This window comes from Gnatocerus cornutus, chromosome 9 (genome assembly GCF_029298725.1).
Source record: "Gnatocerus cornutus isolate USDA-ARS CGAHR chromosome 9, icGnaCorn1.1, whole genome shotgun sequence".
NCBI lineage: Eukaryota > Metazoa > Arthropoda > Insecta > Coleoptera > Tenebrionidae > Gnatocerus > Gnatocerus cornutus.
This window is the reverse complement of record NC_142241.1, coordinates 1,472,238-1,487,853: the sequence shown is the minus strand read 5'-3', so window position 1 is coordinate 1,487,853 and position 15,616 is coordinate 1,472,238. Positions and strand designations below refer to the sequence as shown.

Below are 15,616 nucleotides of genomic sequence, written 5' to 3'. Positions count from 1 at the left end.
ATTCGGCAGAACGAGATATAGTGGCGCCGCGTTGCGGAAAATTTTCTAAACTACATTTGAGGGATAAGTGGATAGTGGTGGATAGTTTGTACGTGGTTTATAAAGTGTATGTAGTGACTGTTTATGGCTATTTTTGTGTTGAACTGTAGAATAGGATTATTGTAGTGTTTAGTTGTTGTGTATTTGTGACTATTTCGTGTTTTTTTTTTTTGTAAATAACTAGGTATAAGTATGTTGATTTCGATTAGTAATATTTGTAGTTACGTGAGTGATGGACAAGTTTGTGTTACCAAAACACGGCCCCTAGAAGAAGGCGAAAAACTTTATTTAGCCGGTTTCATTGGGAACTGCAATTTTGTGGGGCAAAGCGTTCATGCGCGATGTTTAACCTCAAAAATCAGTGCTGTGCCCCATAAAATTGAAATTCGATTTGGCGATTACTCAGGTGAATAAAAAATCGCAAAAACTACATTTATAACAAATACATAATATGTTCTACCAGATTACAAACAGTGGACGTGCTACTGCAGCTGCAAGGCAGGAGCTGGGGCAAAGTGTAAACATATTGTTGCCACTTTGCTATATGTTTACAAGTAAGTTGATTAAAATTATCAACTATTGCATTATTTTTTCAGTGCTGTAAATCTAGACACCTTAAGTTGTACTGACCTGCCCCAGGTTTGGGGCAAAAGAAAGAGGGAAGAGCTTGTTAAACTCGTTCCACTAGACGAATTCTGTCATGTCCCAAAAGCTACCACTCAATGTGAAATGACAGAATCGTCTCTGGACGAGTTTCAACAAAAGTGTTTTGAAGGTATATACAGTATGTCCCCGGATTGAGTTCACAAGAGGGAAAAAAAGTTTATTTTCCATTTTACAAAAAACTGACAAAGGAATAACATTTTTTGCTTATTTCAAAACGGATAAATCTGCAATTAAAATTTCAAAATTATTAGTTTCTACTCTTCCAATTAATTTTTTCATTATTTTTATTTATTAAATTTTGTAATCGTATTTAAATAATAGCAGGCTGTGGATTTACAATATCAAATAATGTGTTTAAGATCAAAGAAAAATTTACCCAATAATGTGTAAGCATTAAAAAATTCGAAAAAAAATGCAATTGCATCCTTAAAAATAATTGAGAAAATTCGAAACAGTCTTAAAGAATTACGAGTTAGAATTGAACTATGTGCTAAAACAGGTAGTGGGTCAATTAAATAGTGGAAATTGGTTTGAGTTAAGGAACAAATTTCATTCCTTTGACATTTTTTGCAAAATTAAAAAATAAAAAGTTTTTGTTATTTTTTGTTTTTTCCGATTTTAAGAACACAGCTTGATAATATTAAAGTTTTAATTAAAGATTTATTTATTTTAAATTATGCAAAAAATATTATTCCTTTGTCATTTTTTTGTAAAATGAAAAATAACGTTTTTTTTCCTATTGTGAACTCAATCCGGGGACATACTGTATGTAGATCTTAAAAATTAAAATCAATAATTATATTTTGTTAAAGCTGTTCCACATTCAGGAGCTGCATTGCTTGCCAAGGAGACAGTTGACATTGCTAAACACCAAGCCAGGTTGTATCAAATAATTTTTATAAACGGCATCATCACGCCTTAGCAATTGATTATGATATAAACACTTTTTTATTTAAAAGTTTTTGCTGCTGTGTTTTTTTTTGCAGGGATGACTTGATCAGATCTATTTGCCATAATGCCGAGCGAAGCAAATTAACCGAATGGGTGTCCCAGTCCAATTTAAATTTGAAAGGATGTTGTTTTGATACGTTCAACAAATTGTATCCCTGTGACACCTTCGAAGTTTGTAAAATAAACTTGCCTGAGCAAAGCAATTTGGCACAAAGAACGCCAATTTAGAATAACTGGTTTGTAGCTAAATATTTACTTATGTTTTTGTTTGTAAATAAGAATATGGGGTTGTAGGCTCAAGGTGTTACAATTTATTTACGTACGCCAAAGAAGAATGGGACATGAAATCTAGGAAGTATTTTTATCCAAAGTCGTTTACAGGAAACTTTGCTACACGATACGGCAATGAGCAAGAAAAATTTGCCCGTGAGGCTTACCAGACTTGCCTCCCAAGCAATGAGGTGGTCATTGAGTGTGGGTTGGTAGTCTCCAAACATAATCCTTGGTTGGCTGTTTCTCCTGATGGGATAGTACTCGTACATGGACAACCAATTCGATTATTAGAAATAAAGTGTCCGGTTATCGGTAAGTCAACGTACTGTACAAGCCTTCTTTGTTAAAATTATTTTGTTAGATTCGACGAAAACGATTTTAGAAAGAGATTTTAGAGTTATATGGCCCAAGTGCAACTTTCTATGGCAGTGTTAAACCTAGAAGGTTGTGATTTTGTTATATATAGTAGTTTTGACAAAACATTTCATCTTCTGAATGTAGATCGAGATGAAATGTTTTGTCAAAATCTAGTGAAGAAACTAAATTCAATATTTTTTGAGAAAATGTTACATGTATTATGTAAACCTACAATGAAATAAATAAATATCACATCTTTAAGTTTGTTATTAAATTCTCAAAACAATACAATTTATCGTTTACAGCCTCATGAGGTCATGGCACTGATTACATATACAACATGGATTTAGCTTAAATTTGAGCATGATTTACTCCCCCTTTCTGAACAGAGGGAGTATTATAAGATTAAAATTTATCCGTAGATAAAATTGGACTTGACAAGTTTGTTAAAGCAACAATAATAATAACAATATCATTAATATTCTTCAATAATTTAAATGGCAGTATATTTCGACAGACTTTAAACGTTTTTATTCTTTGTATGGCGCGTTCTACGTGTACTCGGGCTCTAGCTATTTCTGCGGTGTTTTGGGCTTGCGCCTTTGTTAATTGTTTTTCTTTCTTTAAAAAAGGCGGACGAATAAGTTCAATGCCTTTTTTAGCACATTCATTGTCGATTAAGAATCCTTTGTCGACCATTGTAGCATCACCTGCAGAAAATTTTGAAATTATATTTTCCTTATTGAATATGGCTTTGTCCGAAGCCCTACCACCATATGGTTTGCTTAAAAACGTTACAGTTCCAGACGGGGCTACACCTATTAAAAACTTTACAGTATGTTTACTTTTGTAAAATGAATACATTCTAATCCTACATTTTAGGCACTTACATTTTTCAACTTCAATTTCCGTACAATCAAGAACAATTCTTGTATTTGTGAAGTTTTTAAAACAAAGTGGCATATTACATTGAATTTCTTCTATAGTAGGAAACCGGATGAAACTTTTCAATAAAAAAGCAAATTTTTTTATAACATGCTGAAAATAGCTTTGAGCTGTTGTGTGGCTGACACCAAACAAAATACTTAAACATGTAAGTGGTATATCTAACTTGAGGCGCATTAAAGAGAGTAACACAATTTTTTTCATACATAATTTTGACTTCATATGCAATGTTGGCATTAACGCATTCACAAAAACATTTAACAAAGCAAAATTTTGAATTCCCGTCAAAATTCGTAGTTTATAATCCGTATTTATAATGTCAAACAAATCAAAGTCTTTCAACTCTTCATATGTATTTACTTGAATACATTTATCTTCAAATTCTTTAGCTTCTCTGTTTGAAAAACTGATGGGATTTGAATGTCCCAAAAAAATTAACGCCTCTGCAGCGTCCAATTCAGTAGTGTTAACACTAAAATGAAATATAGGTTAGAAACAAAACTATTTGACTTTACTTTTTAACTACCTCTCAACAAGTGGTGTATCCTCTACGATTTGCACGACATTCCTACTCGCATCTCTGCATTGAAAAAATAATAATAAAGCAGTTTCACCTAAAACCTATGCTTACATTAATTTGTGTCGATTTGCAATTCTTTGTTGTCTTTGCAAAGACTTTTCTTCGTTTACTTCTTTGTCATGCAAACCCTTTGGAAGATTTTGTGAAGGCACAACATTTGCTTTTAGTCGGTAATTTTTATTTACATGGCCTGTAATCATTATTATTTATGGGTTAAAGTTAGGTTAGATTAATTTATACCAACTTACGTCGATTAAAGAAAAAATCTTGATCTTGAAAATGTTTGCTGCATACTCGCATGTATGGTGATACTGCTTTTCCCATTTTCAACGCATGAATCCACTTCAATCGTAGTATTTTATTATCGGGATTTGGAAATTTGTAGGCATGCACCATGATAATATAGGGTATGCTTTATCACCCAATATGTACTCCTCTTCTGGAAAGTAGTCAAGCAAATGATTTTGCATGTGTAAATAGATGTCTGAGTTCCTGAAAATTCTATTGTCGTTTACAGATCCTGGAAAGCCCACAAACACATCTGTAAATTTTAGTTGTGCGTCACATATAGCTTGTAAAGTCATTGAGTATCGACTTTTACGAGTAATATAAGACTGGGGATCTTCTTTAGGGGCCTTAATGTCTACAAATGTACCATCCACACAGCCAAGTACATTGCGTAAACCTCCCATTCTTTGGAATTTTTCTTTAGTTTCAATGGCGTGGCGTCCTGTTGGCCATTTTACAATCCGTGGTGCTGCATTGCATAATGCTTTCACTACTCTCATAAAGCATACCGATAATGATGATTTAACCATATCAAAACGATCACCCACGGACCTATGGAGTGGTTTCTACTAAATCACCCAAATTATAATGTTTATTTCAATTACCTGAAGGAATCTGGTGTCGCAAGCAACCATATAACAGATAAGAGTTGTTTGTCTATGTCTACAGTGTACCTGCCCCTTTCCCCCTTTCTTTGTAACTCTGGACCCACAAGTGCAATTAAGTTTTCATAAGCTTCGAAGGTGATACGAAAATGTTGTTGAAATTCTTTGGACGAATACTGAGTAACAGTATGTATGTAATTATTAATTCTTGATGGCTTTCTTTTAAATTTTCTTTTCATTACAACAATCGCAGTAACAACTTCCTCCTCACTACTACTACCACTATCGCTTTCACTGTTTATATTGAAAATAAAATCACTGGCCATACACACTGATACTGAAACTGATAACAGATCCATTGTTGAGTATATTTCTACATCTGGCTTACGCCATCGAATTCAAAACATTGTGCGCATCTCTGGTATTCACAACGTATCACTTGCAGTTTTGAGGTATTTGAGATATTAAGATGACAGCAGCTGCAGATGAATACATCACCGTAAGTCGTTCACAAATGAACATCACCATAGTATCACCTGAGTGATGACGTCATATCACCATTACTCGGGAACACCTCTCCTTCATCGCTTATTCCTGAACGCACTCCTGCTACTCTCCGAGTGACGTCACTGCGCGAGATGGACGCGTTCGGGTTGCCTGAGTATCATATCTTAGAAATCTTTATATCGTGCTAGTTGTCGGTATAACCGATTGTAGTCAAGTTAGAAAATTTCTTTGAAGCTAATCAGAAGTACGAAATAATTTTTGTGTATTTAATATTTAAGGTTGCTTTTGTCCTTGTAACTGCGCCAACACAATGACGCAGCTAGCTTGAAAGCTTGGACTTTTTAGAAACCGTAAACTTTAAATGCTTTTATTCTACATTTTACTTAATCTAAAATTATATTAATTGGAAAGAACCAAATTCTATAGAGCTCTGGTGATTTGGCAATACTTTGAAAAATAATAACAATTCTACTCTCTGGACTCTGGACTCTTCCTTCGAAAGAGCAGAGACAACTTTGTGGTCTCAAAAACCTGAGAACTACATTAATTTCATAGTCGATACTGATGATTACATCTATTTAAAGAAGATAAAGATTTTAAGAAGCACTGGAAAACGATTCACTATAATTCAAATTATTTATTGAAGACACTACAATTCTTAAAACTTAATTGGAGTGAAACAATTATGAAAAATGCGGTCGTTAAAGAAAAAATGGGGTATAAATTGGCGGCGAAAACATATTCTGTACGACCCTCGAAAGAAATGTTAAAGAAGCTTGTGTAGCTCTAGATCTTGCAGCTCCTGCAACTTCGTTGAAAGTTCCCTTAGACCAAAAAAAAAACATTTTCTAATGACGTACAGAAAAAACTTAGCAACTATATAGAGCTTGGGCGTTTTACGATGACGAGAGCGATGGATGCGCAGTGAAAACGCGCTCAAAAGCCGCCACTGATGCGCTACCCTGATTGTTTGAATTTTCGGCCAACGTGACAACTGGGGTCAGAAGTAAGATCCCGTCACTGACTTTAACTAAATAACCTAGATGGTGGAAAGTACCCGCCATGATGTTCCTACTCACCAGCCACATTGGAATTTTTTAGGCAACCCGCAATTCTCAAGTGTTATGTTTTGCTCTAAGTTGAAATAAACCACCGAAAATAGTCGGAAAACTTGACAGATAATATTTTAGATAACTCACTGTACAGTATTGTATTACTGGTTGCATATAAAAAACTTGTAACGACAAAAAACACTTCTAGAATATTGAGTTTGCTAAATGACGCATAGTGTAAACAGATTAAGATATAGAATAAAAAAAATTCGTTTAAAGTCGGCCAAATATTTACCTTCACAAAAATTGCATGTAAAGCAGGTAACCAACAACACAGCTAACTATTATGCAAGTTACAGTCGAATTTCGATTTGTCGTCTCACATTAGTCGAAATTTGTTCGACAACTATAAATAAGACAACAGCGGTCTTAATTCACCGACGAATAAACGCGAAGGGCAGTTTTTACCGAGGTTTCGTAATGATTTTATTCCTTTGTTTAATTAGTTGAGCGCTGCGACTTGGCGGAGTCGGATGTGTTTGTGCATGTGAAGTGAAATTGTGCCGTTTTAGACTTTGAATTGAGTTTATTTGAGAACCACGCGGGGCAGAAATATTTCGCGAAACTTTTCATTCATGAGTTTTAAAATTCTACTTCTTGTCTAAAGTAAGACGTGCTTAAGTGTAATTCAACGCGCAGCTTAGTTGATATAGCTTTAACTTAACTTCTCTAGTGGATAGATACAGTAATTTTCAGGAAATGTCGGGTTTATGTCTTTTTAATTTCGCGCTTTTGAAATTGAATAGTTGCAGGGTGTTACTAACAGATAATTTACTTGGAACCGTTTCAATTTAGACATTTCCATTTCGTATTAGTTTCTCTGAACTTTTCGTTTAATAGTTTAAACAATATTGCTTTTGTTCAGATTACTTTCAGGAACTTGATGGATAGAGCGCTCATGCAACAATATGGATGGATGGCAAGGAAGCGTTAGATTAATAATGTTTTTATTGTTTTAGATTATAGCAGACTTCGAAGTGGATGGAACAGGCCTAGACTTCTTCAGTGGTGCTAGCACTCAACGTCGCAACGCTCTAATTCATTTCTCTTTCTTTCAGGAATCGTTAAGAAGTTTTTAATGTTATTTATGTTTTAGATTGCAGCAGAGTTCAAAGTGAAGGACTTCAAGGAACATCTTCGACTCAACTCCATCGTCCTCAACAAACCTCTTGTTTATTTTAACTCATTTCTTTGTGTTTCAGGGGCATGTAAAGAAGTTTTTAATGTTTTGAATGTTTAGGATTGTAGCAGAGTTCGATGAGGATGACAGGACGACGCGGGTGCTAGCGTTCAACTCCATTTAGAACTGGATGAACTCACTTCTTGACTCATTTGAATTATTTCTGTTTGTTTTAGATGTGTTCTGGTGAGGATGACAACAACTTCAAGGAAATTTCAGTTCCACTTTCATCAGTGATTCTTCTATCTTTTAATTAATTTCTTAATCTCAGAGCTCGCCTATACCTAGTATAGTTAGTTAAGTTAGCAAGTAGGTTAGCTGTTAAGTTTAGCAAGTAAGTTATATAATAAGTTTAGAAGTAACAAAATGTGGTAGGTGCGCAAATAATATTTGGTAAAATTGGAATCTTATAACCAGATCTAACTGTTGGGAACTAACATTCTGGAAAATTGTTAATACGGGACTAACACAAATATGTATAACGTAATATGAATTCTACAGGATTTTGACTTCTAGGACATTTTCAAGAGTGCGAGGATTCAACGCCCCGGCCAGCAAGCAAGTTTCATTTTATTTATACTAGATTCCTTTTCTAGGAGTTTTTAATGTTCTGAATGTTACAGAGAGAAGCCAACATCTAGGTGGAGGACAGGACTTTGACTCCAGGACCGGCTTCATGAGACGTCGTTTTCGTCAACAATTTTCCTGTCATTAATGTATTTTGTTCTTCGTTTCAGAGCTCACCTGTACCTAGTATAGTTAGTTTAAGTTAGCAAATAAGTTTAGAAAGTAAATTATGCAATAAAGTTTTAGAATAAATTATGCTATAAGCTGGCATGCATGTAACAAAACCGGATAAAAAGTAAACATAAATAACATTGGGTTCTTAACAAGATCTAACTGAAATATTTAACTGGGAAACTAACGGGACTAACGCCAGTATGTGATTTAATACGTTTCAGATTTTACACCTTTTTTATATAAGATGTTGAGTCATTTTGGTTTCGGTGTGGGTTAATGTGTAAACGGGTGCAAGAATCTTAAATTTTGGGAATCATCCTTGAGTGTTCTGGATTTTTGAAAAGGGATTCCTAATCGACGTGATCAGCAACCCAAATTTTTGGATGGAGAGGGATAAATCCAATCCTACGACTTGGTCGGATTAGTAGTTACCACCAATCTCACCCTCATTTAAGTCGCCCTCCATCACAGGTGACTATTGAGAATTTACGATATTTCTGGCGTCCCCATACTAATAGGGATTTTCCTCCATCACAGGCTTCTTTTGTGGTTTTCCTTCTTCTTCCCGTTTGGTCTTTCCTTGGAAGTTCGGGTTTGGCAGTCCCGATCCAGAGGTGTCTACCCAGGCAGAAGTGTTCCTACTGGACGTCCCGGATTTACATTTTCTGACCTCAGCCTACGGGATTCCGCCATTTTGTTGTTAGAGATACGCCATTTGGTAATCGTCAATAACAAATTAATGAGATAATTTTGTAATTTTTTGCAATACTTTGTTAGACCGTCATTTGTGTTAATATACATATATTTCTTTGATTGGGAAGATGAAGAAGAAGATTTGATCTGTAAACGGTGCATTAAGCTTCAACAAAAAAATTGGTTGACGTTTTATCATATCCATTCAGTCGGACCAACTCGTTATCAGTGCTATCATTGTAATTTAATTATATGTGATGAGGGACTAAGAAGTTGTAGGGGTGAAGAGGAGTGCCAAATTATGTATTAGATAGATTATACTTCTGCAGTGCGAAGTGAAATATATTATGACACTGATGAAGAATTCGAAACGTAGATTGTATTAGTCTTGAATATGTGTGGAGATTAAATAATTATATTATAGTAAAAGTTTTTGTAAGTTTTTTATATAAATTTATATTAATAATATTAATAGTATATTGGCAGGAAAACATACAAAAAATATTAATGCTAAATTAAAACTCCAAGCTGTAAGGCGGCATTCAAAATACAAAACCATGTTGGCCAGCGTCTCAACAAAACGCAAGTTTCCATGAAAAGAAAAACGGACAAGGAGAAACAGAAGAGTAAAAATTGAATTGAATTGAAACAGTTGGCTTCTTAGACACGCTAAAAAGCTTTGTCGAAGTAAATTTTCAAAAGTCCCAATGCTTTTTTAGCGGATTAAGCGAAGGTCTTAAGACATTGCGACTGCTTATGTCGCATGTACAATAGACAAAAAAAACTCGCAATCACTTGCCGATATGTCATAAATGCCTTAAAATTCATGAAACAAAAACGGAATTGCCACAGAATACTTTAATAGCATTGCAAAATTGTGGCTTAAAATGACTTTTGCCAACCTACCACTCAATTTACTCAATTTGAGAGGTGCGAGGATTCTTTTGAATCGTTTACCTTATATGGTCATAAAGTATAAATTAGAGAAACAGCTGCTGAATTTAGATGAAATACCGATTCCTTTCCCATTATTTTCTCCTTATGCAGGTGATGTTCTCGCATTTACAAATATTTTGATGAATGTGGTCGAAAAAGGCTGGTGCTAGAAAAGCGAATCACCTAGAGTGCGTTACACTAGCAACTGCATCTGCTAAATGAAAAGGAAAAGAAGCCCGACAACCTAAACTGTCAAATAAAAAAATGTGCTAAAGTTACTGATCAAGTTTCAACTCATTTATATATAAATAATTCTACAATAATGAATGTTTGATTTAATTTTCAATAAACACAATTATAATAAATAAAGGGTAAACAAATCAGAACAGTCCATCAAAAAAAATTACGTATTGACAATATTGGACGTTAACCAATTAAGTGCCAATTTTAATATAGAAAATTTGAAGTCTTACTTTGAAAATCCCACTTCTAAAAATTATCCAGTAATTGCAATACTTGATCAATTAATTCTAAACTGATGATGACATAATAGATAGTATTATAGATCCCGATTACACATAATAGCAGTGGCGGCTCGTAGCAGTGGGCAGGGTGGGCTGAGCCCACCCTAAATTTTACACCTTTAATTATTATTATTATCGACAATAAAAATTTAATTTTTATTTATTGAACGAAAAAAAGAATTTGTAAACAATGCATTTTATTACCAATCGTTTCGAGCTCGGAGCACAGAAATTGTGTTTCAGTCAAAGCTATGGGCTAGCCCAATTGCGCGAATCAAGTTGCGTCGTACGTCTGCAGTCTAATGGTGAAGAAAACACGTACATCGACTCAGAACGTGTGTTGATACAGCGATATATACATGCGTTGATACAGCGATATATGCTCTCGATGGGCTAGCCCAACATCGTGGTTTATATTATGTCATAATGTTTTTTAAATCTGCTTTTTAAAAATTTTTCGCTGGGCCTAGACTTACTTAAAAGGCTTTCACAAATTATTTGAACACTACTTTTGTCATTTATCTGAAGATTTTTAAATGACAAAAAAAGATGACAAGTAAAATGTTAAAATTATTTGTGAAGGCATTTTAAATAAGTCATTTCTAGGTCCAGAGAACTTCTTTTAGAAATTAATTTTACTGATTTACTTTTGGACAATGATAAATCTGCAAATAAGCAGGTTCAATGTAAATTGCTCCCAAAAATTCAATTTTTAAAACAAAATACGGTGCGCTTCAGTTAAATTAATTGCATTCGTTCAATTGAAAGAATTCATTCCGTCAGCAATGCGTCAGCAACACGAAGTCAAAGGAACTTTTAAAAACGATAACAAATCGGGTTTAATCGGCTGATCGAGCAGGCCCTAATCGGGAATTATCGGAGATGTTTGAAAATTGTACTTACTGGACAAAAATCTTGCTCCTTCTTGTTGGTGGTTGAATTAACCTTGTGGTTGATTTACATACATTTTTACTAATTGTTCATTGTGCTCTTTGTGCAAAATGGCAAGCGAAGTTCCATCGACATCGACAGGTATTACGGCTTGACGACAGGTATTAGTGTTCAAGAAATTTTAATTAATAATGAAGATATTGTTGATTTTTTACTGCAGAAGACGTTTAGTAGCTTAAGTTATGATGATAAATCAGTTGTTATTAAACTAAAGCCCTCTCCAGTAATGCAAAATTTAACATCGAAAACTAAAACAGGCAACAGATCTTTTAATACAAATTGGTATAAAACAATTGTTGGAATTGTTTGCTTTGGGACTGCACCGGGTACGATGATTTGAAACATCTTTCATTTTCTTTAAAAAAGCACGCTCAGTGTGCGAAACATATTCACACTTCTTTAAAATTTAAGCTGTACGGAAAAAGTAATATTCAGACTTCGTTAGATTCTGGTTTTAAACAAAATATTTTGAAACATAATGGAAAAGTTAAAGAAAATCGAGATATAATTAAACGTTTAATTGATATAATCATATATGTACTTAGCAACTCAGGAGCAAGGATTTCGTGGTCGTGATGAAACTCAAGAGTCGTTAAATCAAAGAAATTATAAAGAGTTAATTCAACTTCGTTCAAAATATGACACTAACTTTAAAAAATTTTGGATGAATCAACAGTTTTTAGTGGTCTCTCAAAAACTATTCAAAATAAATTAATTGAAAGCATTAATAATATCATTTCGAAAATAATATCACACGAAATTAAAAAAAAGTCCGTTTTTTTCATGGCAGTTGGATGAAACAACCGATGTCAGATGTCAATCTCAACTTTCAATAATTTTTAGATATATTAAGGACGGTAAAATTGTGGAAAGATATATGGGTTTTTTTGATGTGAGGGTCGAAAAGCAACTGATTTATTTAATCTTTTCATAGAAAAATTTGAAATATTTGATATTGCTAATAAATTAGTTAGACAAACATACGATGGAGCTTCAGTAATGTCGGGAGAATTAAACGGTTTACACGCCAAGGTAAAACAAATTGCTCCTCAAGCGCTATTCATTCATTGTTATGCCCATCGATTAAATCTTATATTGCGAGATGCTTCTTGTAAAATTAAGGAATGTCGAATTTTTTTTGCAAATATTAATGGCCTTGCAGCATTTTTTTCAAAATCAACAAAAAGAACAAATATTTTAAACAAAGTAGGATCCAAGCGGTTACCCAACGTTTCTGACACTCGATGGGCATCGAAACGAGTTAATACAAGTTTTTGAAATAATTTTAGAATCAGAAGAGTTTATGATGGACCATGAAACCATAAGAGAAGCTACAGCCTTTAAAAAATGTTAATTGATTTCACATTTTTATTTTTACTTAATACATTTAGTACAATTTTTCAGCAAACAGAAATAATTTTTGACATTTTACAATCAAAACAGAATGACATTCACTATTGTCAGAAGAGAATTAAAAATTTAACCATCACACTAACAAAATTTGGAACAAGCGAAAGTTTTTTTTTTGATATATATAACAAAATTTGTGACATTGGGGGACCACCAAGTAAAAAGCGTAAAGGAGATCATGACGGCTTTAGCGATTCTCAAACATATTACAGACGGGTTTTGAACGAAATAATCGATTTAATAATTCAACAACTTGAAATTAGATTTAAAGACATGGGATGTTTGTTGTTTCAGGATTTATTAGACACAAACAAAATTAACAGTTTTGCACAAGCATTCCCAGAAAATTCGATTAACTCTTTATTAGATAGCTATACTAAAATGTTTGATCCAAACAAATTACGGAATGAATTAAAAGTCTGGTATTTGGACCCCAATATATTTGGTGCTTATTTTCATTTCTCAGATATTTTCATGTTCATCAAGTCTAATAACACACAAAATGATTTACCTGAAATTTATAAATTACTTTGTTTGGCTTCGTGTTTATCGTCAACGTCTGCATCTACAGAAAGAAGTTTTTCGGCTTTAAAGCGAATAAAAAATTTTGTTAGAAATTCTGTCACAATCTCGTTTAAGCTGTTTGTCAAAAATTGCCATTGAAAGAGAATTAGTTAAGAATCTTCAAGAAAATGAAGGGACTTTTTATGATCGAATTATAGATGACTTCTCATTTCAAAAAAATCGCCGAATTGATTTACGGTATAAACCTGTTGTCTGAAAAGTATTAAGCCCGTTAGCCATCTTGTTGTTTATATTTTTATTATTAGAGTTTATTTTGTGTTTTATTTTTTTTAGAATTAATTTTTATTTTTCTTCATATCGTTATTTTGTGTTTATTTTTAGCTTAGTTTTATTTTTGTTTTTGTATTTATAAGTTTTTTCCGTTTTGCTTACTAACTCGTTTTCTCTACTAACAACAATACCTATATCCATTCCTTTCTCGGCAAGATAAGGTTCTAGACCTTCTCGTCTTCTTGCCGAACGATTATAAAATATTTTAATATATCGACCAACATAGAACCATCTTTATCTTTAGTGATAGGAAGAAGTTTAGTGTCATACGTTTTTACTGAAATGACTTGTGTAAGATTAATTTTTGAACTTAATTAAAAAAACTAATTTTACGAAATATAGTGTACTTACATATCTACAAAAATTTTACATAGACAATAAAAAGTTGACTTCATCAAAGTTGCCCACCCTACAAAAATTTTCACGAGCCGCCACTGCATAATAGATGTTTCAAGTTCATTTGCTGATGATGTAATAAAGTACGTAAGTTACAATTATTTTGAATGTTTTAATTTCACACAAAGAACGAAACATTTTTCACATTGCGCAAGCTAAAATCTTATGGAAAACTGTTGAAGGCTTCAAGAGATACGTACTCTTTTGAAAAAAGGTGCATTTCACTGAAGCAGCATTTTTCAGCATTTTTCAGGAAAGTGAAATGATCTATTCAAAATTAATGTTTGGTGAATAAAATTGCATCTTGAACAAACAAGATTTTGTTAGTAAACTAAATTGACTTTTTATCCCTTCATCAAATGTCTTTCCAACGATAAATAAAGGCAACAGGAATGATAAAAAAAAGCTATTTACACAACGACACTAAGTGTAAAATAATTTTATGAATCTGCGACGTGTTTGAGCAGCAAATTCAGAATCAAAAACCGAAAAAAAAATTAGACATCATTTTCAGAAACAACAATCAGATCCTAAAAACTGTATCATTCTTATAAAATTTTTTGTTTCAATATTTGAGTCAGTTGAGACCCATTAATAAAACTAACCAGGGCAAGTTCTTAAGGTGGTAAATTCTGTTGAATTTTTGTTTCTCCTAGTCCTTATGACTGCGCGCCAACAGAATCACGCAGCTAGCTTGAAAGCTGGGACTTTTTAGAAACGGTGAGATTTAAATGTATGTCCACCTTTTACGCAATCAAGAATTATAATAATTAGAAAGAACAAAATTTTATAGTTAGGAAATATGGACCATAAAAAATAATAACAATTCCACTGGTTAGTTGCATACTTAACTGTCCCTCCACTATTTCTTATTTTTTTACGACAGTACAGCAGTATTCATGATAAAACAGAAAGAGAACACGCTCGACCACGCACCACCCTGTACAGATTTCCACCTCCAAGAGATGCTGGAACGACCGAAAGCCCAGAAAATAGAAGGAAACTCGGAAGCCACATAAATACAAATCGGATCTCTACATGTAAAAAATCTAATCTTTTGAAAGGTTGAAGATTTTTAAATCCAGCACAGAACGATGCTTTATAATCCTGATGACTGAATTGTAGGTGATTTGTAATGAATATGGTAAGCTTGTCAGAAAATACGGTTTTGGTTTTTGAAAAAACCCTTTCTTCCTTTCTCACAACTTTGTGGTTTCAAAGACAACATTAATTTCATAGTCGGATCACAATTATTTTAATAGATTAAAACGTATCTATCATCTATCATTTCTTTCAGAGTAGGGGAAGTTGAGGCAAAGTAAAACGTAGAGGCAGAGTGGAATTTTTATATAATAAATTAGCAGATGCTGCCATCTGTTCAAAATGAATGAAAAAACCGAGAACAAATGCTAATCAATTCTACATACAAATTTCATGTTGAAATGGTTCGTGTTTAATATACAATCGAAGAAAAGACGTTTTTGACAGTTAATTTGCGACTTCTTTCATATGGAAAACAGTTGTTTAAAGAGTTAATATGTAAGTTTCCTATTAAGTGTAATCACCAATTGAAAAAAAAAATCATTGTTAATTAGTAAACAAAAAAA

General features: G+C 33.2%; 3 protein-coding genes and 1 long non-coding RNA gene across 4 annotated transcripts; 3 read left to right on the top strand and 1 right to left on the bottom strand.

Annotated features, from left to right (window-relative positions):
* The first annotated feature begins 231 nt into the window (after nucleotides 1-231).
* On the top strand, nucleotides 232-1,723 carry LOC148167697 (uncharacterized). Its single transcript, XM_088045939.1, has 4 exons — nucleotides 232-445; nucleotides 503-593; nucleotides 636-814; nucleotides 1,518-1,723. The coding sequence occupies exons 1-4, from the start codon at nucleotides 232-234 to the stop codon at nucleotides 1,625-1,627; spliced, it is 594 nt and encodes a 197-aa protein (XP_087902065.1). The 3' UTR covers nucleotides 1,628-1,723.
* A 119-nt stretch (nucleotides 1,724-1,842) lies between these two features.
* On the top strand, nucleotides 1,843-2,300 carry LOC148167696 (uncharacterized). The gene is made up of 2 exons (XR_015770760.1): nucleotides 1,843-1,892; nucleotides 1,951-2,300. It is a non-coding gene; the product is annotated as an uncharacterized LOC148167696 (long non-coding RNA).
* A 285-nt stretch (nucleotides 2,301-2,585) lies between these two features.
* On the bottom strand, nucleotides 2,586-4,207 carry LOC148167695 (uncharacterized). The gene is made up of 4 exons (XM_088046091.1): nucleotides 4,060-4,207; nucleotides 3,863-4,001; nucleotides 3,758-3,811; nucleotides 2,586-3,703 (listed from the first exon to the last, which is right to left on the bottom strand). The coding sequence occupies exons 1-4, from the start codon at nucleotides 4,205-4,207 to the stop codon at nucleotides 2,692-2,694; spliced, it is 1,353 nt and encodes a 450-aa protein (XP_087902217.1). The 3' UTR covers nucleotides 2,586-2,691.
* A 7,191-nt stretch (nucleotides 4,208-11,398) lies between these two features.
* On the top strand, nucleotides 11,399-13,718 carry LOC148167694 (uncharacterized). Its single transcript, XM_088046090.1, has 12 exons — nucleotides 11,399-11,429; nucleotides 11,486-11,652; nucleotides 11,715-11,920; nucleotides 11,963-11,977; nucleotides 12,032-12,118; nucleotides 12,162-12,229; nucleotides 12,283-12,618; nucleotides 12,675-12,697; nucleotides 12,792-13,351; nucleotides 13,398-13,520; nucleotides 13,551-13,589; nucleotides 13,670-13,718. The coding sequence occupies exons 1-12, from the start codon at nucleotides 11,399-11,401 to the stop codon at nucleotides 13,716-13,718; spliced, it is 1,704 nt and encodes a 567-aa protein (XP_087902216.1).
* The last annotated feature ends 1,898 nt before the right edge of the window (nucleotides 13,719-15,616 follow it).

Coding starts and splice junctions, on each gene's coding strand:
- LOC148167697 (XM_088045939.1), top strand. CDS start 232: ATGTTGATTTCGATTAGTAATATTTGTAGTTACGTGAGTGATGGACAA. Junction 446..502: donor TCGATTTGGCGATTACTCAG/GTGAATAAAAAA, acceptor ATGTTCTACCAG/ATTACAAACAGTGGACGTGC. Junction 815..1,517: donor TCAACAAAAGTGTTTTGAAG/GTATATACAGTA, acceptor ATTTTGTTAAAG/CTGTTCCACATTCAGGAGCT.
- LOC148167695 (XM_088046091.1), bottom strand. CDS start 4,207: ATGGTGCATGCCTACAAATTTCCAAATCCCGATAATAAAATACTACGA. Junction 3,812..3,862: donor GCAAATCGACACAAATTAAT/GTAAGCATAGGT, acceptor TTTTCAATGCAG/AGATGCGAGTAGGAATGTCG. Junction 3,704..3,757: donor GATACACCACTTGTTGAGAG/GTAGTTAAAAAG, acceptor ATTTCATTTTAG/TGTTAACACTACTGAATTGG.
- LOC148167694 (XM_088046090.1), top strand. CDS start 11,399: ATGGCAAGCGAAGTTCCATCGACATCGACAG. Junction 11,430..11,485: donor AGTTCCATCGACATCGACAG/GTATTACGGCTT, acceptor TTAATAATGAAG/ATATTGTTGATTTTTTACTG. Junction 13,590..13,669: donor TTTATATTTTTATTATTAGA/GTTTATTTTGTG, acceptor TTTTTAGCTTAG/TTTTATTTTTGTTTTTGTAT.